A 22,669-nucleotide genomic window follows, 5' to 3' on the forward strand; every position below is an offset into this window, starting at 1 on the left:
AGTCTTTTGTGTAAGATTATGGTCTATATTATATCATATATGACCTTAGATTTATTTGGAGGTTTATGGTTACAGTCAGTGGGACTATCTGAAAAAAATCCATACGGAATTGAATATTATATACATTTGTATATATACATAGCTACCTCCTCATGCATGAACAACCATATAGATTTATGTCTATATATGGTATATATGTGTATATGTGTCATACAGAATTATTTGTATAAAAGTAATATTACTGATAAAATATCACCTGGGTTTTCTTTGATACTTGAGTAGTTTGATAGCAAAGTAGTGTAGAACTTAGGAGTTTTAGTAAGTTAAAAATCATATATCCTAATTACCATTTTATAATTCTGTGAGCATAACTAAAAGGCAATTTATAACTTTTGAACTGTATTTACTCGGGAAAATTAGAAGTTAATTTTCAAAGAATGTCTTGCTGTTTACATTTGAAGGTAATACTGATCTAAAGCTGCCTTTTAAAAATCAAGAAATATCACACACGATAGTACCACTTAATAAACAATTAAGTGGAGAAGAGATGCAGATTCCTGTCCTTTTTTTTTTTTTTTCTAAATGGATTTCTACCAAGAGACTTTGTCTTGTTATTGTTCTGCTCTGTTTCCCTTGTCCATTAAGAATATTGAAATATCTTTCTAACTATCTTACCAATGTCTGGTAAAACAGAACCAGAAGAATGTATTAAAGAGGCAAATGTTTCCGTCTCTTTGTGACCTTGTGTCACTAAAGATTAACTTTCTGCTTCTTTTGTCTCACTCTTTGTATCTCTAGTACTCTGTTGCAGCAAAGAAAACATCTTAAAGATTTCCACGTGTCTTCTTTATTAGTTTTAGTTATGTGGAAGCTTCTCTTAAAAACTATTCATGTGACAGCAATGCAGGGATTATTCTGTGTAGTAAATCTGATGCATTCATATATTTCTTACTGACTTTTTAAAAAATGTCCTAAGTTTTCTCAATATCAATATGCTAATGTCCAGAAAGCACCTTCTTTGGGGCAAAAACATTTTGACGTTAAGGAGCTTATTTTTCTTGTTTGCTAAATAGAAGGTTGTTGTTTTTCCCAAGGATTAATTGCTCAGAGAAAAATCTTTACCTGTTTCACATTTCCTATCTTTGGATGAAACCTATTTCAGCTTTCTTAAAAATCCATACAATTTTAGTAGGGGGGAATGAATAGACTATATTGATGTTCTATTAAATTATAACCTAGAAACAGCTGAATACTTTGTGGATTTTCTGACATTACATGAAAGGAAAAAGATACTGGAGCTTGCATGGGAAATATTTTATCAAAGTAGATAAACTCACATGCCAGTGATAAGTGTTTTCAGTGGTCTCATGGCTGCCAATCCCATTCCACATCACACTGTCTAGAGTGACTTCAGATTGCTGAATTTTATTCAGAATGCCAAGAGTGAAAATATTCACATGCTGCAAGTTAGTATTAGGTACCAAAATTCTAATTTTAACTATTTTACATATTTATGTAATTTTCAAAATTGTGTAGAGCAAGTATTTGTGCAGTTTAGTCTGTTGAGACCTCCTTACACCTACAGAGGAAAGATGTTTCTGCAGAAAGATTAATATATAATACATATCTCACTTAGAACTCTCAGTTTTGCTTTCAGAAGCATCCTATCCTTTCCGTCACACAGTCGCTGTGCATCGAATTTCTTTGAAATAACCACTGCAAAATGTAGTCTTATGAAAATGCATTATAATTACAAAGAAATGTTTGGGAACATAACATCCCTTCTGATGGTAAATGTTTGACCTATTGCAAGTTTCTCTAACTACCTGTCAACTCATGTGAAGATCATTTGTAGTATTAACTGGACCTATGGGGATCTCTGAGGTATTACTGTTACTATTATTATTGTTTGCTTTGTTTTTATTAACTGGATACTTAAAGGATAGGACATACCAGTAAAGTAGCATTATTTTTACATGTGAAAATGTGCCAAGCAGGCATTTATTTATTTAAGTTGTATTTGTACCCGAGGTCATAAAACCATAGATAATATTTTAGAGGCACTGGGGACCAAAAAACTGATCTCCAAGCTCTCTGTTCAGTATAGAGAGGAAATTGAAGCCTGCTGAGGGTAAGAGGCTTGCTCAAGGTAGCATAACCAGTTATGTCATGGCTCATAATTAGGTCTTTATAAAAGGTGAGATAATAATAGATTATGTTAGGGGCACATTAAACATCTGAGAACATTCCTAAGCAGGCAATACATACTTATATTTGACATAAAACTATTTCCTTCTTCTTGTTAGATAACTTGGAAGAGATGGAGCTGATGCTTGTAATTCTAGTTCTCTTATTACTTCATTATTTCTCATCACATTATCTTTTTTCCTGATTTTCTGCAGGAATGCCTTGCATACCCAGGATCACATTTGTTGCTTTTTGTTTTTGTTTTAACTACAGCAGTACATTTCTAAAAGATTCTGTGTATATTATTTCCAGGACCAGCTACATAATTGTGGGTCCTTCATTGTCAAATTGTTAAGAGTTTCAAGATGGCAACAACAGAGCATTAAACTAAGAACAGTGACCTGCATGATTGTGTAGGTTGCACAATTATGAAGCCAGCCAGTTCTAGATATTTTTCCTGAAACTTCTTTCTTTAAAGAATAGCAGACTGAAAAAAAAAAAAAAATAACAGACTGAACCATGGACTTAACTATCTTGATACCATGGAAATTAGTTTTTTTTAATAAAACAAGAATACAATTTTCTGTTTTTTTCTCTGTGGATAAGTTTATTATAGGTCATATCACTGAAGCATTTCCCAAAATTTCTTGAGGAGAACAGCTAGAATTGTAAAACTTAGAAATAAGTAATGTATATGTTCCATTTAGAGTGATGGTCTAGAGTACAGGAGCCACGTGATCCAGTTCAGTCCAAAAAATGATCCCTATGTATATTAAATGTCCACTATTTAATTGGATTGCATCTTGGGTATTTACCTTGGAGGAGAATGTTAGATGATTTTTTTTTCTTAAAAGTTGTGACTATTTTCCCGCATCCTCAAATGGAAGCAGCTTGTTTTAGCTGTCCTCTTTCATATTAATATACATGCATATATGTCACTTAAGTGGCAGTGTAAATATATTTTACCAGATGTGCTGAATTTCACCTAAGAGAAATGCTGGTAATTTTTTTACATGTAACTGAGAATATAATGTATTCTGATGTTTTATATGTACATTGACTAGCTCTTTGATATATGTTTCTTTAATTTGAATAATCTTTAGTGTTTACCTGAATGATGTTGATGGAAATAGTAAAGAGGTTTTTAAAATAAACAGTATTTGAAGCTTTGCATAGTGAAAAGATGAATCTGTTTTTTAAGAGAAGACTAATTAAAGTTAATTCCAAGTGATCAACTATACCTGAGTGCCAATATCTGCCTCTTCATAAACTTTTATACATTTTATTTTCAGGTTAAACAAACTTGAAGTTCTGTTTCATAACGCAAATATAGTAAAGAGCCGTATTGTATAATCTTCTTTTTCCCATAATGTTTATTGATACTAACCTTTAAAAATTTTGGCTACATTATTTCTTGCTTTATTAAAAACTTACCACATGACAAATATAAGTACATTTTTAGTTTCTATATGTTGGCATTAGATTTTTTTTCTAATCTCGAGCTAGTTACATAGAGTGTCGTTTTTAGAAGTAGGATTTTTGAATAATGTTATTTGACTAAAGAATTAACAGATATGTGTATATTAGAATAAGTTTCAAGAAAAGATTCTTTTTTTTTTAATACTTCAGCATTATGGAAGTTCTTCCCAGTGATATTAATATAAATTTTACCAGTAGTAAAAAGAATTCAGATTTTCATTGCTTTTTTTTTTTTTTTTTCTGTTCATCCTCTGTTTAAGAGATAGCCAACAGTGCCACCATCAGAACAGACAGGCTTTTCTCATCATAAGTATTGGTTTTCTTAAAAAAAAAAAAAAAAAAAACAAAACCCTACACTTAAGAAGTGGTAGAATATTGCATGTGAGTTAAACAGATAAAATATATTGTGAAATACTAATGACATAATGAAACTGCCTCTCATTTCTTTTATGATCAAATCAGATTCATAAAATTATTCTTCAGAAACCTTTTACTAATTTGGACACTTATGTTTTTTTGCCAGGTCATTCTGTCCAGGTAGCATTATAATTTGATGTCAATTTATCGTCTTCATCTTTAATTTGTTGTTCAAAGAGACAGTCTCAAAGAATATAAAAACATGAAAATGATCAGACTGTCTTGGTCTGTTAACATCTTCCCTAATGTGCATTTTGAGGGCAGTGTTTTCATTCTGCCTTTTCCTAAATATATAGTTTATTTTTTAAATAATGAGACTATAAAAGTAAGCTGCCAAGTTAATTCTAATTATGATTTCAGAATCTATATTAAAGCATAAAATTTTTCTTTCATGGTTTGATGCTTATATGATGCAGTATATTTATTTTTGAATGAAAAGAAACCTGGTCCCCATCTTCCTGTTGACATCAAACAGTCTTCTGATATGCTAATCCAGCATCAGGGAGAGCACATAGACAGGCTTTATTTGGACTCATTCCAAATCTGAAAGAAAATTATGTGTATAGAACTGATTTTGCAGTATGGCCCCCTTAGAATGAAAAGTGATGTTGACACAATCTGCAATTAAAAATACTTAATATTGAAACATGATATGGGAGGTTTTCATTTTCAGCATTTTAGTAACAACCCTGATCTCCTTTTTAATTACCTGGTCATCTAATTGTTATTTGCTTTTTGCTAGTGGTGTTAATAGCCATTGAATTTAACTAAATGCATTTCCATAGTATATGCTATGATAAACATTAACCTAAAGTTACTAGCTTTCCCTTAAAGATTTATCCTTTTGGCATATTGAGTACATATGAGATGGTAGATATAATCTTTCACTAAGTATAAACTAGGGTTATCAGCAAATTTCCCTGTGGTGTTTTTCCTTTCAGCCTGCCCTCAACTGGTCACAGGGGTAAAAAATTGACAGAGAAACTTGTTTTAGAGTTATTCTCAGTTACGGTTTCTCCATATTCAATAACAAATCAAACTTTGAACTTGAACTTCCAAAAACGTTCCCAGATAAAATGCACTACAGTACGCATTTAAATGTTGATATCCGTTAACAACTCTGTGTATACTTAAAAAGTTAAAATTATCACAGAATTTCATAAAAACTTGATTAAACGTAGTATTTCCTGTTGGTCATTTTTTTTTATTATTATTTATTTATGATAGTCACACACAGAGAGAGAGGCAGAGGGAGAAGCAGGCTCCATGCACCGGGAGCCCGACGTGGGATTTGATCCTGGGTCTCCAGGATCGCACCCTGGGCCAAAGGCAGGCGCCAAACCGCTGTGCCACCCAGGGATCCCCCTGTTGGTCATTTTTAAATATTGTTAAATAGGAAACCAATTGCATTTTTGTTTTAGAAACATAATTTTTATGTAATGAATCTTTATGAATTTCAGGAAACTAAGCACTTTGTTCTTGAATGAAGTATATTCTTCTAGCAAATGTAATATAGGAAAATGGGCATAAATGTATGCGTCTGGTTTTGTAGTTGTTTAGGTGATTGCCGTCTTAGGGATGACGGCCCACTCTTTCCCAACCAGCTTGTTGGTGCTCAGCTTTTTGCCTGGACCTTCCTATAATATTTTTCTTCCATGAAGTTTAGTTTCATCCAAAGTGCAGGCTTGACTTATAATGTGCAATGGAAATATTCATGAAAACTTTTTACATAAATCTCCTTTATTTAATTTTTAATAAATTAACTGATATTTCAAATCACCAAGGTGGTTCAATATTTAAAAGGAATTCTATAAGTGAAATCTTCTGTCAGGAGACGAATTGTCTTTTAATGAACATAATTACCTTCAGGTTTCCAGACTATTTTATTCTGGGTTTTCTTAAAATGAAATTTGACACTGTCCTTTTAGGATAGGAAATTACTTTATATAGATGTTAATTTTTTGAAACATTGGACATCACAAAGATGTAGCGTTTATATGGCCTGTGCTAACTTTAGATATAATAGTGAGAGATTTAAGCTAATATGTCAGGTAAGATTCTTGGATTCATCTCACTGTGGGAAATCATATGCTTTTTAGTTGGTAAAAGATAGAAAAACGTAGATGTTTTTCTGACTTAAGGCATTTTGCATGTCAGAATTTAGTCTTAAGATGTTTTAATTCCTATAATTCTTATTTTTAATTTTTTAAAAAGCATTTTAAGAAACAAAAGAGGCTAATTCCTGAAAGGACCGTTTGGAAGTACTTTGTTCAACTCTGCAGTGCATTGGAACATATGCATTCTCGACGAGTCATGCATAGAGGTAGGCTGAAAATCTCAAATAATTTCTAATGTTGTTTTAAATGATGCAGGTTATTAGGCAATTTAAAAATAAATACCTTCCAATCATGACATAGTTTCATGCTTTCTCTGCTAATTATTTCCAAATTATCATTTATTAGGAAGAAAAGCCTTTAAGTAAAGCCCTACTTGTTTTAAGTGAGAATTAGTTATTGTTCTGCTTGCCTCTTCTGAGCATCTTATTGATTATGTTGGTAAATTAAAAAATAAAAAAGTGCAGGAAAGCAGTTGAATATGCATAAGGAAGATTTCTTCTTCAAACGAGCAATGTATGTTATGGTCACCTCGGTTTTTAATTTTTAACATTAGCTCTTAATGTATTCTTGAATGTTGATCAAATAGTTGGGCAGAGCATGTGAAGATTACATCACTTAGGAACTGATCCTCTGATTTTGGGGTGTGAAAAATTTCAATACAGTTTATTTAAGCAATTATGATTTCTAAAGTCATCTTAAATAAAGAATTATGTTCATAATAGAGTTATGATTTTCTATTTTATGTAAACATATCAATAAATTAATATTTAATAAGATATTTAACATTGATATAAAGCAGGCATAAATTTATTTTGTACTTTGAATTTCACAAAAGTTTATTTGAAAATGCATCTTAAATGGAAATTAGTAGCAATCTCCATCATGCTGCATTGATGATTATTTCTCTGTCAAAGGACTGAGCACTCAGAAATAATTAGGATATATCAAAATTATTCAAAATAAAGCAATTGGATCAAAATTCAAACTGACTTCCTTTCATTTTTAAGATAGATTTTAAATTCTGCCATGAAAAGTATTTTAATCCCTTGAAAATGCCTAAGCTGACATCATCTTTCACCTGATTCCTTTATCTATTCACAGATATAAAACCAGCTAATGTGTTCATTACAGCCACTGGAGTGGTCAAACTTGGAGATCTTGGGCTTGGTCGGTTTTTCAGCTCCAAAACCACAGCTGCACATTCTTTAGGTAAGAGACAGTATAATCTCATTCAGTTACCGTGTGCGTGTGTGTTGGGTGGGGGGGTGGAAAACAACATAAGGGATGTACTAATTATATGCCAGCTCTTACATTCTAAATACAACTATTTTTAAAATCATTAGATCCTGAGTAGGTCCCTATTGGACATAATGTGTCCATTCACATGACAGTCAGATACTTCTGTTAATTTGACCCCAGGTAGACATTTGGTAAAAAAAAAAAAAAATGCTAATAAAGTTGGTTTTAACAATTGCCATGGAACATTCTTTTCATTATCCATTTAACAATATTCAGATAATATGATGATTAAACTATACCCTGAAAGAAGACCTCACTTGACTATTTAAAAATATGATAAAAAATATGATAGTAATTTGTAAATGTTTTTTTTTTTTTTATGAAAATAACACATATAGTTGTGATTACTGTAGAGGGGAGAGCCTAAAGACGGCCTATAACTAGTGAGGAAAATACTCTCCTAGATTATATAGAAGATATCTGCAGTTTAGTCGTTCTGGAACTAATAATGTAGCAGTGTCTCATATCTAAAATAAAACTAAATGTAGCTATTACAAAATAATATTAACGATGGAAAGAAAGTGACCTACTTCAGAAACCGTAGAAATTACTAGGAGGAAATAATTTTTGGGCCGAATAACCTAAACAGAGTGACAGAGCTTCTCTTAAAACCGATCAAATTGCATTTCGTTCTTGTAAATATAAAACTTAGATAAAATGGTAACAATGAGAATAAAATAAGAATTAAGATAAAAATAAGTTGACTTGGTGCCCTATCTTTGATGTCATAACTTTTTTTGATGTCATAACTTTATTGAAAACTATTAAATTTTTTTATAAAATTGTGTTTAAATATGAAATTAAAAACTTGAAAATGGCCTGATGAAGATAAGTGAATTACACTAAATAGCACAGTAACGAAATGATAATCTGAATTAGTTGACTAGACTTTTTAAAGTTTTTCCAGCCTTGTTAGTAAGACTCTATGTGGCCTTGAACCTGTCATTTAATTTTTTTTTTTTACATCTAGAACAGTATCTGGCATGTAAGTAGGCACCCGATCACTGCTGAGTGAAAAAATACTGGATTAAAGAGTGGTAAAAAGATAATACTTTACCCTTTTCACAGAGTTTTAATTTTGTCAAGTACTTTAAGAAAATAAGGTTTCAACTGATGTTGAGTAATACTATCTTGTTCCCTTTCACTTTAGATTTTATTTTTTTGGAGCATCACACATTTTTCTCTGTAAGACAATTTGGTATGAAATTCTCTAAGAAATGCATAAATTTGGGTAGCGCTTTCACAGGTCTTATTTGAAAGTTACAGCTCTTACAATGCAAATAATATCATTTGTAAGAAGGAAACATAGATATTCCATGTCAGTGTCATTTCTCACTTAGTAAAAGTAACATATTTTCACTTTTCACATGTTCCTCACCTGAATGTCTTAACAGCATCCTGTCATTTGTTTACTTAGAAATGCTCGGTTACCCTTATGGGCGCGCACACACCTACATACCTGCACATACTCATGCTCACACACACACACACACACACACACACACACACATTTTTAAAATGCTGCTTTGCAGACTGTCACTCTGAGTGTAAGTACTATAGTCACCTGACCCTGAGGATCTGGCTTCTGAAACTCAGATCTTAACAGTTTTGGAAGGGAATTTCTTTAGCTTGCCTGCCACTGTCTCATACAAAAAGTCCTAAACAGGGCTTACAAACGTGCATCTTCAAGTTTAGGTGATACGTTTGTTAGTCCAGATTATGTAAGAAATCCTAATTACCAGTTTTTATCTAAATCCATTTACTTAGGGTCATGTAGTGTTATGTGTATATGTAAATATATATGTGGGTGTACATAAAATAAGTGGGGATGCACATAATTACAAAACATTCTACAACACAACCTGTAGTACAGCCAGTGAGGAAGTTATCAATGAGACACTTTCTTTGACGAATGAATCAGTAGAAAAATAATTTCACCAGGGCTTTTTCCCATATTATTTTAAGAAAAAAGTATTCTTAAAATAAGAAAATTTCTTTTATTGCTGCTTGTTCATCTCTGCAAAGTGAAGATTTTGATGGTCTGAAACTAAAATTCACTAAGCAAAGTATAGTGAACATCGAGAATGAATGATTGAAGTCTAACCTACGATGGGTAGGTGGACCCAATAACCTATTTAGAAGGATCAGAAAAAATTGTCTGCTAACAAAGAATATGTATTTAATAACAAGGGAATAAATCCCTTGTCATATATTTTTATTTTTAAGAGCAAATTTGAAAGATTACCTCTAAGAGTTAGTTACAAAAAGCAACTGTGGCACCTACACAAACTTATTTTGCTTTTAGAAAATATGATAAAATTATTGATTTCCGTGTTGATTTGTTTTCTGATTTTACTGAGGAAAATATCCTCAGGGCATGATTTATCCCAAGAGGAGATCTAAATTTTAATGAAACTACAAATAAGTGAGATCTATGTGTAGTTCATATAGTTTACTTTAAAATGAGGTTGATCCCGGGACCCAATTTCATTTAACTTTGTAAAGAAGATGTTTTTATGAATTTAATTTAAAAAGGCAAAAATTAATAGGATTTTAAAACATCTTGCTATATATTTTCTTTTTTCCAAAATATATAGTATTTTTCAGAAATGAAGTAAAGGGTAATGTTTTTCCTTATTTTGATTCATTAATAGGAATCGACACCGGCAAAATTATTGTATTTTTAATCCTTAAAAGATTAGCAGACCTTTGAATTCTTCATTCTATATTCATTTTACAGCACTTATTGAATTATTTCATTTCATGATAACAGATCAACTTGCAACAAAATCTGCAGTTCTCTCACATATGCTGTAGCAAATAAAGTTGTACAGGTGGTCACATTTGTAGTGTTTTCAGAAGCATCTTCCTTAATTAAAAGTATGTCAATATAGAGAATAGGACAAAAAATTACAAATACTAAATCTGATGTTGCTGGATATTTGAACTATGTTCAAATCCTCAGAATCGAAAAAAAAAAATTTCTCAAAGGCCTTCAGTTTTTCTTTTACTCCCTCCCTGCTTCCACCACGTACACTGAATCATAATATCTCTCTTTTTCTATTCACTTGTCCTTAATCCATCATGACTTCATCTTTAAACTAGGAAAATACTCTCCCTTCTTTCCAGTATTAAAAAAAAATCAACTATATATAATCCCAGCAGAGTTATCTTCCTAAAAGAGATTATCTAATTATGTCACTTGCCCCCAAGTTCCTGATGATTCCCTGTTGCCTAAAGAATATTGTGCTGAGTTCTCAGCTAGGCTGGCAGGGTCCTCTCTAGAGTTTGATGTCCTCGATAACTTCCCATTCTAACCGTTGACTGCACATCCCCACCTCATTACGTGCCAGCCGTGTTTTTCCTCTTGCTCTGTTCTGAGTGTGAGAAATAGCATGATGTTTTGGAGAAAACGGAGCACATCTGGATTTACATGTCCATTGTTCTTCAGGACTTTGATCAAACCATTTACTAACTTTCTAACTTTTCATTTTACAAATTTATTTATAAAAACAAATATGGATAATAACTATTCTATGTTGTGCCCTAATCTCTAATAATACAATTATCTATAATAATACAATGAATGTAAAAGTGTTTTCATTCACTGTGATGTGCTGTTAAGTTGCTTAGGTTAACATGATTGTGGTGGTGGTGGTGGTGGCAATGGCGGCGGCGAAGATGTAGAAAAAGAAGAGGGGAGAAGGAGAAGAAATTCATGGACTGTTTATTATTCTGTTAAAATACCTGAATTTGAATCCTTTACAAGACAGTTTTAATACCTTTTCTGTGCCTGTGCTGTTCCAGGGACCAGGAACAAGCCTAAACATGACCAGTCGTATTCATTGATCTTATCTTGTGGTGAGAGGGAACAGCTAATCATCTTGTGTCTTTGTGGGTTGTTGTTGTTGTTGTTGTTTTTCCTGATTTGTCAGCCATGTGACAGAGTGTGACTAGGAGGAGAATTATTTTAGAAGGGGCCTGGTCAGACAAGGCCTCTGTGAGGAGGCGATGTGTGAACCGAGATCAAGATGCGGAAGCAGCGGCCACACAGGACCTGGGGAACATGTCTCAGGCCACCCGAAGAGCAGTGTGCACGGGGGGCAGACGCGGGATCAGCTCTGGCTGTCGAGAGCGTGCTGGAACGGGGTGAGGGAAGGGCCTCGGCCCTGCGTGGGAGAAGGTCACATCTTATTCCACGTGTGGCGGCAAGTTTCTGCGAGGTTGTAGTTGGATGTGCTGCGAAGGCTGCAGCCCTGAGTCTGCCATCGTCTTCTGGGTCATCCTGCCCGGTGTGGTCTGCTGTGTTCAGGTTCTTCTGTGCCCAGTGGTTGCCCTCCTTTGTCTCTGAACACCTCCCATGTGCTCCCCAGAACTGAGCAGAGAGACCACATGAACTCATCAGCCATGGACTAGAAAGTTGGTCACTGTCTGTAATCTATGCTCTAGACCTTTCCTTTGTGTTTGTTCCCCTCCTCCTTTTGTTTCGTTCATGAGTTTACCTTAAGTCAGATCTTTATTTAGTGCTTTTGTATTGATTTGGACAGAGGGTGTTGCTAGGGAGACTAATTACAGGATTATATATATCCCTGTGAATCTTGCCGGGTTTTTTTTTTTTTATTGTCAACCTTATAAATGTTACAGGTGTTAGAAAATCTCTTGCATGTATGTCTATATCTTAAAATTTAAATGCGGACACATCTCTCTCCCTTGACTCAAACTTCTTGACAGTCTAGATAAGTGACTTTCAAATTTCTTGACAGTGACCCCAGCAACATTGTGACCCCATAGGAACATAGCCGTGTGTAATTGAAGCAAAAATTTCATGTAACGGTGTTTTACATTACAACGATATTGTCTGTTCTATTTTATCTTCCTGAAAATAATGCTAGTTGCAACCCACTAAATTGATTTTACAACTCATTAATTGGTAATGACCTGCAATGGAAAACAGTGGTCTGTGTTTACAATGCTTTCTCTCTCTTTTTAAAGAATTAATTAATTAATCAATCAATTAATTAATTAATTAATTTATTTTGAGAGAGAGACAGTGTGCACAAGTGGGGGTTGGTGGGGCAGAGGGAGAAGGGGAAGCAGGCTCCCCACTGAGCAGAGACCCGACGTGGGCTCCATCCGAGGACCCCTAGATCGTGCCCTTGCCGAAGGCAGATGCTTAACTGACTGTGCCACCCGGGTGCCCCTACAATGTTTTCATGCTGTTCCATTTACTTAAAGACAGATTCTCATTTTTCTACCTACTTTTAGACATTCTCCTGACTTGCTGCTTGGTTATTAGGTCAGTTGATCAAACATGAATTAGTCATTGAGAGTGTTCTCTGTGTTTCTGGAGTGCCTACCCACCACCCACATGCATGGTGGCTCTGTACCACTTGCAAGTCATTCCATTCCCTAAGATCCTTACTGAGATATGTGAGTTGTGGGTGTGGATTATTCCCATTTTAGAGTCAGAGAAACTAAGGCACAGAGAGGGAAATGGACTGTGGGTAGAAGAGAATGAGTGGGTCTGTGGCTTCCCACTGTTGTTGGCTTATAGTCCCAACACAACAGTTCATTTTTTCACCTTGGGCCATATTCTCCTGCTCTATTAATATTTTCTTATCTGTTGTGTTTATTTCCATCTGCAGATACCTTATTCTGCTCTGTATATTGCCAGGGAACCCACATATGAGAGCAGAGTTTGCCCCCTCTCCTGGACTTGCTTGCTCTTGATGCTCCAAGATTCAGAAGTAAACAGGAAATAGACCTCTAGGATACTGGGCTCTTTCTTCATAGCCATTCTGTCTACCGGCAACTTTGGCTGATATTTCTAAGGAAGTGGCTCTTCTAAACTGAAAACTATAATTGCACCAACACCTGTGAAGTAGGAACATGGCAGTCAGGGTGTACTTTTCTTCATGTCACAAAAGACAAAATACACTTTTGTTATACTTCTTTCTTGACTTACTCTGAAGTCTCTCTTCAGCAGATGTTCTGACCCAGAGGCAACTTGCTAAGGGGTCAAGTATCTTTACCTTTCAATATTTAAAAATACACAGAATAATTTTTTTGTATTCCGAATATATGATTTTTAGTAAAATCATATCATACTATCCTTATTTCTATACTAATGACCCAGGGGAATCCTCTACTGCTACGAGATAGCAACAGCAGTAAGAATGAATGTGTGTGTAGCATCGTCCAATTTACAAGTAGTTTTAAGGTACATTTTCTCCTCTGTTCCTCAGTGTTCTCTAACTAGATGGAGTGGCTGTTATAAAGTAGGAAACTGAGATCCTGTAATACTGACCTGACCTCCACTCGCCTCTACCGTCCCTAGAACCTCCTGAGCCTTACTTGGTATAATTTTTCTTTTCTCATTAGGACTTCTGTTCCAATACGCCGTATAATTTATTTGTTATGCTTTGTATTTTTTGTCTCTCTCCTCCAACTAAAATTTAACCTTCACCAAGAAAGGAATCTTTGCATTTTTGGTTTCCTGATGTGTTCCAAACACTAGAAGATGGCATTGCACATAATAGATAATAAATACTGATTAAATAAATGGTGGATGGGCATAGGCCACACAGCAAAGGATGAATTTGAGTGTATCAGTAAGTGTGGGTTAGACTGTGCTGCAGTAAGGAACAATACCAAGGTCTCAGCTGCTTGGCACTAAAGCTGTTCTGACTCCTCACTGTGGGCCTCTCGTGGCTCTCTAGGGGAGCTGCCCTCTCTCCACGCGGCGACTTGGCATTTCAGGCAGCTACAGTCTTGGGTCATCTTCATCTCAATGCGAGTTTTTGTGATCTCATGAGAGTAAGAGAACATGGATGATCTCTTACTGGCTCGTAAACCCATTCTGCTTCTTTGTACCACATATTATGCCCCTTCGTGTTTTACTGTCCAAAACAAGTCCCATGGCCTTACCTATCTCAAGGGAGTGGAAGAGCATAACTCTTCCATGTGTTAAGATGAAAACCAGAAATAATAAATGTGAGCATTGTCCATGGCCACGAGCTAAAGCAAAACTTAACCTGGTTTATTTTTTTTCTATTGGTTGTTTTCTATTCTTTCTCTCCATATCTCTTCTTGTGATATATTTATTGTTGCAACATAATTAATGCATAATTAATTCTCTCAATGGGAACGTGTGGTAGTGGTGAGTGAAGAAGTAGCCATAGATAGCCTTAGGGAATTTTTGTCATTCTAAAAGGAAATCCCAAACAGAGGTTATTATTAGGATTGGGACTAGGATTATTTTTCTTTCAGAGAAATTTTTAAAATCAGAATAACTCATGAGGTTCGCCAGGGTGTTGATCCCTTGGGACTTTTCTCTTGATCAGTAAATCTGTAGTTAATCCCTGCTGGATGTACTTGTGATAGGATCCTTATTTTGGTGAATTTTAAAAATATATAATAACTATTCCTTATCAAGCTTCAAATATGGATCAAGTGCCATGTAGCACCTGAATGGTTTCTTGTTGTATATCTCCATTGTATGTCTCTAATTCAACATTAAGGTAATCGTAGTTACCTAGATTAGAGTCATATCAATTAGTGAACAAGCCAGAGTTCATTTACATTACAAAAGACCATAATTTATTCTTTTAGTCTTCTTAAGGTAGATGTATTAGCTTCTCCTGCTTCCCCTGCTTTCCCCTGCCTCCCAACTCATCCCCTCCAAAATAATCCAGTGAGCTCCTAGGGGTCAAATATTTTTCAAATCTTATAGGCTTCTCTCTTTAGTCCCCCCATTGCCTCATGTAATTCTTGGTTCTCAGCACATTGAAGAATCGTTCCACTGCAGTGCGTGAATCACTAACACATTTGTTGTTTGTTTTGTTACTGCCCTAATAAATTACCATAAACTTAATGGTTTAAACCCTCTTTCTTCATCTCTGCTGCCAACAATGATGGGAGGAATTCCTCTCACACTTCACATCTCTCCTGCTCCTTCCCCTTCATCTTTCATTGATAATCTCAGATAATCTCTCTCTATTTTTTTTTTTTAAGATTTTATCTATTTATTCATGAGAGACACAGAGAGACACAGAGAGAGTGGCAGAGACACAGGCCGAGGGAGAAGCAGGCTCCATGCAGGGAGCCCGACGCGGGACTTGATCCCGGGTCTCCAGGAGCAGGCCCTGGGCTGAAGGCGGCTCTAGACCGCTGAGCCACACGGGCTGCCCTAATCTCTCTATTTTAAAATCTATAATGTTATGTCTGCAAAGTTTCTTTTGCCAGGTAACATAATGCGTATGACACCAGAGGACAAAGATTATGGGGGCCAGAATTCTGCTTACCACACTATTTCCATAGACTTTCTGGAGAGTCTGTTGTATCTTCCCTTAAAGACTAGATAAGGTGATGAGGTTGTTTAAGATCAGAGGTTTAATGAAAGTTTGCCTTAAACTAAGCACTTTGTTTTTTGGACAGAGATTTTGACATTAAAATTTCACATTTTTATTATAGACCTTTACAAGTGTTTTATTGCATTGTGATGTACATTTGCTTTTTAGGGAAAAATATACCATACTTGGCATGGTAGGAATTTTGCAGATGAGTTTTCTCTGTCATTCTTGTTCATTTATTGACACCGTTTTGTTGTGTGTGTGTGCGTGTGTTTTAACAAAAGTTTAGTTTTCCAGGAATTTCTCTCCTTAGTTCCAGTCCTGCTTCTTGAGTGGCTTACTCCTTGATGGACTAGAATACAGGAGGAGATAAAAAGTAAATTTTAACAAAACTTACTTAGAAAAGCTAATCTGCTATAAAATCTAAACCCATTATATACTCCAAAGGTGTGTGTAAGTAATTGGGGGTGGTTGGCTGCTATTTGCGTCATAGGTGCATCTGTTATACACAATGAAGTGTCTCCTGTCTGACTACTGGAAAAGAGAAAAACAAATGAGAATAGTTAGATTAATAATGTTGCAATATCCATTTTATGTGCTTTCATACTGTTCTCCTAAAGAAGAAAGATAGAGAATTTTCTCTTTGTATGTTCGTGTGTGAATTTAGCTATTACATGTGTTTGTTGGACATCCTGAAAATGGCATAGATTAAAAAGAAAAAGCTGGCTAGGACTTTCTGATACTGATCCTTGTGCTAGAAAATATTTGAAACCCCTTGGGGGGAAATTATGTTGTTGGAGTTGTTACAGGATTGTTTGAACTCCTCTTTACCTTCCACAATGAGACAAATGGTTCTCAGATTTTGTGATATTGCCAGAAGAGTAAATGCATAGCTATCACTCAAACCAGATATCATAATTTTCACACCGGAGTCTCTTGAGTGTACAATTCATGTTCCCCACACTATTTCCAAGTGTGATATAGCTTCTGATTTCAACTTGGGAAATTAGTGTTCTTGAACCAGGCATTAAAAAACAGTTTCATTTTTGGTGCCAAGTGCCACCTGTGGTCACCTACTGGTTTTCCCCACACCTTTCCCTAGCACCTCTCTGTGGATCTTCCTTTGGCTTATTCCCCTTCTTAGTCCAAGGTGGTTTGGGGCTGTACGGGCAGCTTATGTTCAGTCTGTACTATAGGCGACTTTAGCTGATTTATTTTTAACTTTCAATCCTTTCTAGACTTAATGGCTCCAGGAAGAAGCTATTATCTAATATTAAACTGTGCACATTTAACCTCTCCATCACTGCTAACGAGTATGTATTTAAAACAACCAGAGTAGCTGCAAAGTCGCACAATTTCCACATGTAGCCCATTGAACCCAGACCCTTACTCCTAGCTTTTCATATTATACATACTGACTTTTAGATTTCTCTGTTTCTTAATTTGGAAAGATACAGATTTTTTTTTTTTTTTTGCTGTTGTTATTGCTTAGTTCTATTTCACTTCACAGTGGTCAGTTTTCATGGAATAAGCATCTATATAAATGCAAGGGACAGAACTACCTGGTATGAATTCCCATGTCCACACGGTACCCATTTTGTGATCTTGGGCAGATTATCTGACCTCCCAAAGCCTCTTCCCTAAAACAAGGTAACAATAGTAAATCTCCTGAAGCTGCTTCGTAACAGTCCCCATTTCACTAGTGCATGAGCCCCCATGAGATCAGGAATTAATCTGTTTGCTTCTTATCTCCCCAGCACCTGGAACCGCGTGTGCCCTGTAGTAGGGACCTGCTAAACATCTGTTAAAAAAGTTCAGCCAGATAATGCATGGATTGCATCTAACACAGTGCATAGAGCAGAGTAACAATAACAGTACAATTTCCTGGAGTTTTCGCCCTCCTCATTATTAAAGCTCTTAAATGTCATCCGTTGTGCTTAAAAGATGACAAATTTTATTTTAGAATGGTCTTTTGCAGAAGAAATACTCCTCCTCCTCCGCTCAGCCATTCTGCTTTAACCTTAGATAATACTCCTAACAATTAAATACATTTGGCCTCTCTCTGTTAAGTTTGCCAGCATAATTTCTGGGCTGATTTAAGGGTATGAAGGGAAGAATGAAAATTCTTATTCCCTGAAGTTGTATATTTTTGTATATTTTCTGTATATTTTTAAAAATCAAACCGAGGTGTAAGATGACTCAGGTCCTTTTAATGTTCCCAACTAGGCAGGTTCAAAGCTTTCTCTTCTGCTGTTTGCTTTAATTCTAAGAAAGAAGCAACATTTCTAAACTGAATTTGCTTGTTTTGTACTCCATGACTTAAAGCGCTTCACTCAGCTGTCCTGTGGAATAGCTTAAAAAAGGAATATATTACTTTTTTCCATTTCACTTTCCATGCGGATTTTTATAGGGTTTTTATGAGTGCCACAGAATTTAGAGCAAAATGATCTCAAAAATCATCTCCTTCTCATCCCTGCATCTCAGAGGGAGGAAAGTGAACAAAAAGAGAAGTTAAGTGGCCCTGGCTAGTTAGTGAGGTAAGATGTGAAACAGATTTCTTGACCTTTGACTGGTTTTGCCCTGTATTCCTTTTTTAAAACCAACAAAATGAAACAAAAAACAGCAACCCACTCTAACCATATAAACAGATACCTCAGTAGTCCTGTTATTTTCTCAATTCAAGCCTTTGCAGAAATTGTACTACTAAATGTTGAAAAAATTCTGCATATGGCTTGTTCTGTAGAGGAGAAGTTATTAATTAATTTAGTCATATATTCCATAATAGCATGTTAGCAGAGTTTTTTGATTCTCTTGAACATTAGGTAGAACTTCTGGAAAGCAGTCTTCATTTTGTTCAGGATAAATTTTAGAATGCATTTATTGTTAACAGAGTATATACAGTGTAGAACTTTTCTCATACAACTAGAATAAGTCCGTTAATGCAATTAAAATTGGTTTATATTTGGGTGATTGAGTGTATTTTAAAGAAAGGTCAGAGATATAGCATTTTCAGTTGTTAGCAATTTTCCCCTAATATCAGCCTTTCTCTGTTTTTTTTTTTCTTTTATGATGCTATCATCCAGTTCTTACTTTCACACATATCAGGAGGTTAAAATGGCATAAGTATCTGCTATAGTAAAATACAGTCCCATTTTAGCTACAGCCCTAAATTCTCGAAAGATTAGTGAAATTACTCAACCTGCCATCTCCGTGCTCCTCAGCACCTAGTAATTTGCATGCTGGTTTTAACGTCTAATCGTATCACTCTACAACGCTCCCTTTTCTTATACAGCTGTGAGAGGAAGTCACAGCATTCTTGAGGCAGTAGTAATAATAGACACAGCTGTCGTGGGTTTTTTTTTTTTTTTAAAGCTTTTAGGAAATAATTATATATCCCTTAAGTTGGGAATGTAGAAGGCCTATCCCTGCATTTAAAGGTATTTCAGATTTTCCTGAGCACTTGGAACTTCTCGACCTCTCTGCTAGGTAGAGAGGAAGGCCGAGTCCGCTTCTGTGATGGGGCTCAGCCTCTGCTCCGAGTCCGCGGGAGAGCCCTGGTCCCCAGCAGAGGCGCCCTTGGGGGAGCCTCTAAGAGGGAGCAAGTGGAAACGCCCTCTTACGCTGTGCTCAGCCGTTAATTATGAATTTATCCAATTAATCATTGTAGTGCAGGCTACAAACTTTCTCCTCTTCCTACATAATGACTCTTTTGGAAATGTGTCAATCAAAAAGGTGAGTAGCATCCTTAGATTTACATTTTAATGTATATTCAAGATCTAGACATAATTTAAATACTTAAAGGAAATCCGCATACTTAGCATAAGGAAGTTTGTTATTTATAATATGGAGAAGCACCAGCGCCTAAGTTTACGGTATCAGCCTTAACCCTATACATGTCACTTTTTGTAATGACCTCCAGCAGCTCCTTAGAAAAGGCTTTTCCTTCCCATTAAAACTGTTTGCATCGAAAGTCCAGCTGAGTCGAATTCCTACTCATTCTTTTCTTCTGCTTCCTTCACTCGCAGGTTGTCCTTGAGTTCAGTGGTGTTGCAGTCAAGGTGTTATGCTGGGGCTAATCTCTGTAAAATGCTAGCATTTGTTCTTCTTTTTCCCTATCATCAATCTTTCACACTCCTATCAAACCCCTCATGTATCAGCAGGTTTCCCAGAGCTACTGGTTAAAATTACCTTTGCTTCTGGTAAACTCTGAACCTTCAAGCCTCAGTGTTTTCACTCGCCCCCTGTGGATTCCGTGAAGCCTCTCTCTGCACATTCCTCACTGCCAGTCACTCGCTTTATGTCCTGAAACCAGGAGCCTGTGCACAGAGCCCCCTGATTATTCCAGCTGTCCCCACCACCCTTCCCTAAGTGGAGACGGGGTGTAAATACCTCGGGTAATCGGTGCCGCTTATGCAAACTGCCAGGGAAAGTGGTTGGAACTCCCAAAGCTGGAGAGCTCGTGTTTATTTTCCCCAATAACCATCCAGATTGTTTAAAATCCTGACTATTCCTGAACGTTCTTGGCTTCTCTGGCCCTGACGGAGATCGGCAGGTTTCCTTGTCTTCGAAGTAAATGCCACACTGACATAATTTATTTCTCAAGGTTTGTCTTACTAATCTCCTATGTGAAGGGTTCATATTTTATTTAAATTTATTTTATCCTCCTGTGTGCCCGTTCTTTCTTCACGTCTCCACTTCCCATAAACACTTCCCTTTTGTTCATTCTGACCAGGACTGTCCCCGTTACTAGTAAAAACGGACTCATTCCAGTAGAGGTAGGATTTCTTGCCAACGCACAGCTCATGGTGTTTTCACCCCCCCGTGCAGGATAGTTTCCACGCACAACTATTAGGCTACAACCCTCTTCTTTTGGAAAACTGAGTCCTGCCTTTGAGGATAATGCTTTGATTATTGGCACGACTCTTCCTGTTCCCTGTTCAGTCCTGGGACTTACAGTCTCATTAAGGTTTACACTGAGTGTCTGGGGAGTTCTTGGAAATTAATAGAAAAAGGAGAATACCCTTCTCTCCGTGACTAGCAGCATATTTTTGGTAGGTTTTGCCTCAAGCAAGTGAAATGCCAAAATATCGTTCTCAAACTTTGATTCTCTGTTTAGAAAAAAAAAAAAAAAAAGCCTTAGGCTAATGGTGGTGAAATCGCCATCTAAATTTGAAATTTAGGATATTCCCTTTGAAAGTACCTTAAAAATATTAATAATACATGCTTTGCTTGCTTTTAAATACTTAGTAAATCTTAATTTGTTACGTTATCATTTATCATATTAGCATTTTCTAAAATGGCCATTAGAAAGGGAAACAAGTGTAAGTACATCAAAAGAAACAAAAATAAAAATTATCTAGAGTATCCTGTCTTTAAAAAAAAGTCTCAGTAGTAATGACTCAGACATTTTTTCCAGAGATGTCAGTGACTTTTCACATATGTTATCATATAACCCTTTGATGTACAACAGTCTGTTGTATTCTCTCTGAAATGGTAGTAAGTAGGATACTGAAGGTTAATGATTATTTCACTCGTAATTTTAAGCACTACGGCTGTGTTCTAAGGAGTGCTTCTATTAAAGTTAATGAGCACGGTTTATTTATATACAGTACTAAATTGTTATATATTAATGGTTATATTTAAATGATTATGGGACCATGCTTAATTATTTGGGATATGCAAGCCATATTTTTTTTCAAGATAAAGAAATGAAGCCAATGTGACTCACTTAAGTAGATTTTCTTGTTAGGATTCCTTGTTTCTCCTTTAGTTATGCTCCCGAGATTCTCCCCGAATCGATCAAAAGTTTAACTCACCACACCCTTTTTAATATAGGATAGATGTTGATGTGCTTTTAAGGATCAGGGAAAAGAGGAAATTAAGTAGTCTAAAGTCTTCGCAAAAGCAATTTCCCGATTCTAAGAAATGATTTTGGTGACACGTTTTAATCTAGAATATTGGGTGTAAAATTTCTTACCACAGCTGCATCTTCATTCTTCTACTCCTCTTGTTTTGTTTGGTTTGTTTTTTGCAGTGGGTACACCTTATTACATGTCTCCAGAGAGAATACATGAAAATGGATACAACTTCAAATCTGACATCTGGTCTCTTGGCTGTCTACTGTATGAGGTAGGTAATGTCGATAAAGTCCATATATTGATGTAGTTTTAGTTACTGTAATATATTTCCTCTCTCCTTATAGTATACACTTATTTATTTTTCTGGATGGCGTTTAAGAATTAGCTTTTTAATTAGGAAGGGTTAACTCGTTGACTTTAGTAACTGCTTTTGTAATGGTACCTATGCATTCCTGCACACTTACTTCCTCTAAATATTTTTAAATTGTTTCCTTTTAGTGAGAATCTTATTTTAAACATGTTTTTAATGTTAATATGATGTTCTTCTGCATATCTTATTTATAAAAATGTACATTTGAACATCTGTAAATGTTTATTTGCTTATTCATGCGTAGCAGGAGAGGTATAATGGAATGGATTTAAAACATGAAAGCATGGTAAATGTCTTTTTCAATATTTCTTTCACTCTTACATAGAGTAATTTAGCTTTAAGGATAGTAGGTAAATAGATAATTTTTCTAGGTTACCACTTAATTTCATTTTCATGAGTAACAGTTGTATTGGTAAAGCTTAGTGAAATACTCTCCTGTTCTGGTGATAATTTATCAAAATGGAATCATCTAGGTATATCTTCTAGCAAATAATGCAATGCAGTAATTTGGTTGGGTAGGAATAAAGCATATTATGAGCACCTTTTACATCCACGTTACAGAGAAATGGTATCAAAAAGCACTCAAGACTA

The 22,669-nt window shown here is 35.5% G+C and overlaps 1 protein-coding gene across 4 annotated transcripts in view; it reads left to right on the plus strand.

Moving 5' to 3' along the window:
- The window catches only part of NEK7 (NIMA related kinase 7), a 157,918-nt gene that overhangs the window by 111,564 nt on the left and 23,685 nt on the right, over positions 1–22,669 (plus strand). For all 4 annotated transcript variants that reach the window (XM_055319173.1, XM_055319176.1, XM_055319174.1 and 1 more), the window contains exons 6-8: positions 6,298–6,406; positions 7,302–7,409; positions 21,885–21,979. In XM_055319173.1, the coding sequence (XP_055175148.1) occupies positions 6,298–6,406; positions 7,302–7,409; positions 21,885–21,979 (312 nt within the window). The remainder of the gene's footprint in view (positions 1–6,297; positions 6,407–7,301; positions 7,410–21,884; positions 21,980–22,669) is intronic.

Source organism: Nyctereutes procyonoides, unplaced genomic scaffold, assembly GCF_905146905.1.
Source record: "Nyctereutes procyonoides isolate TBG_1078 unplaced genomic scaffold, NYPRO_anot_genome, whole genome shotgun sequence".
Taxonomy (NCBI): domain Eukaryota; kingdom Metazoa; phylum Chordata; class Mammalia; order Carnivora; family Canidae; genus Nyctereutes; species Nyctereutes procyonoides.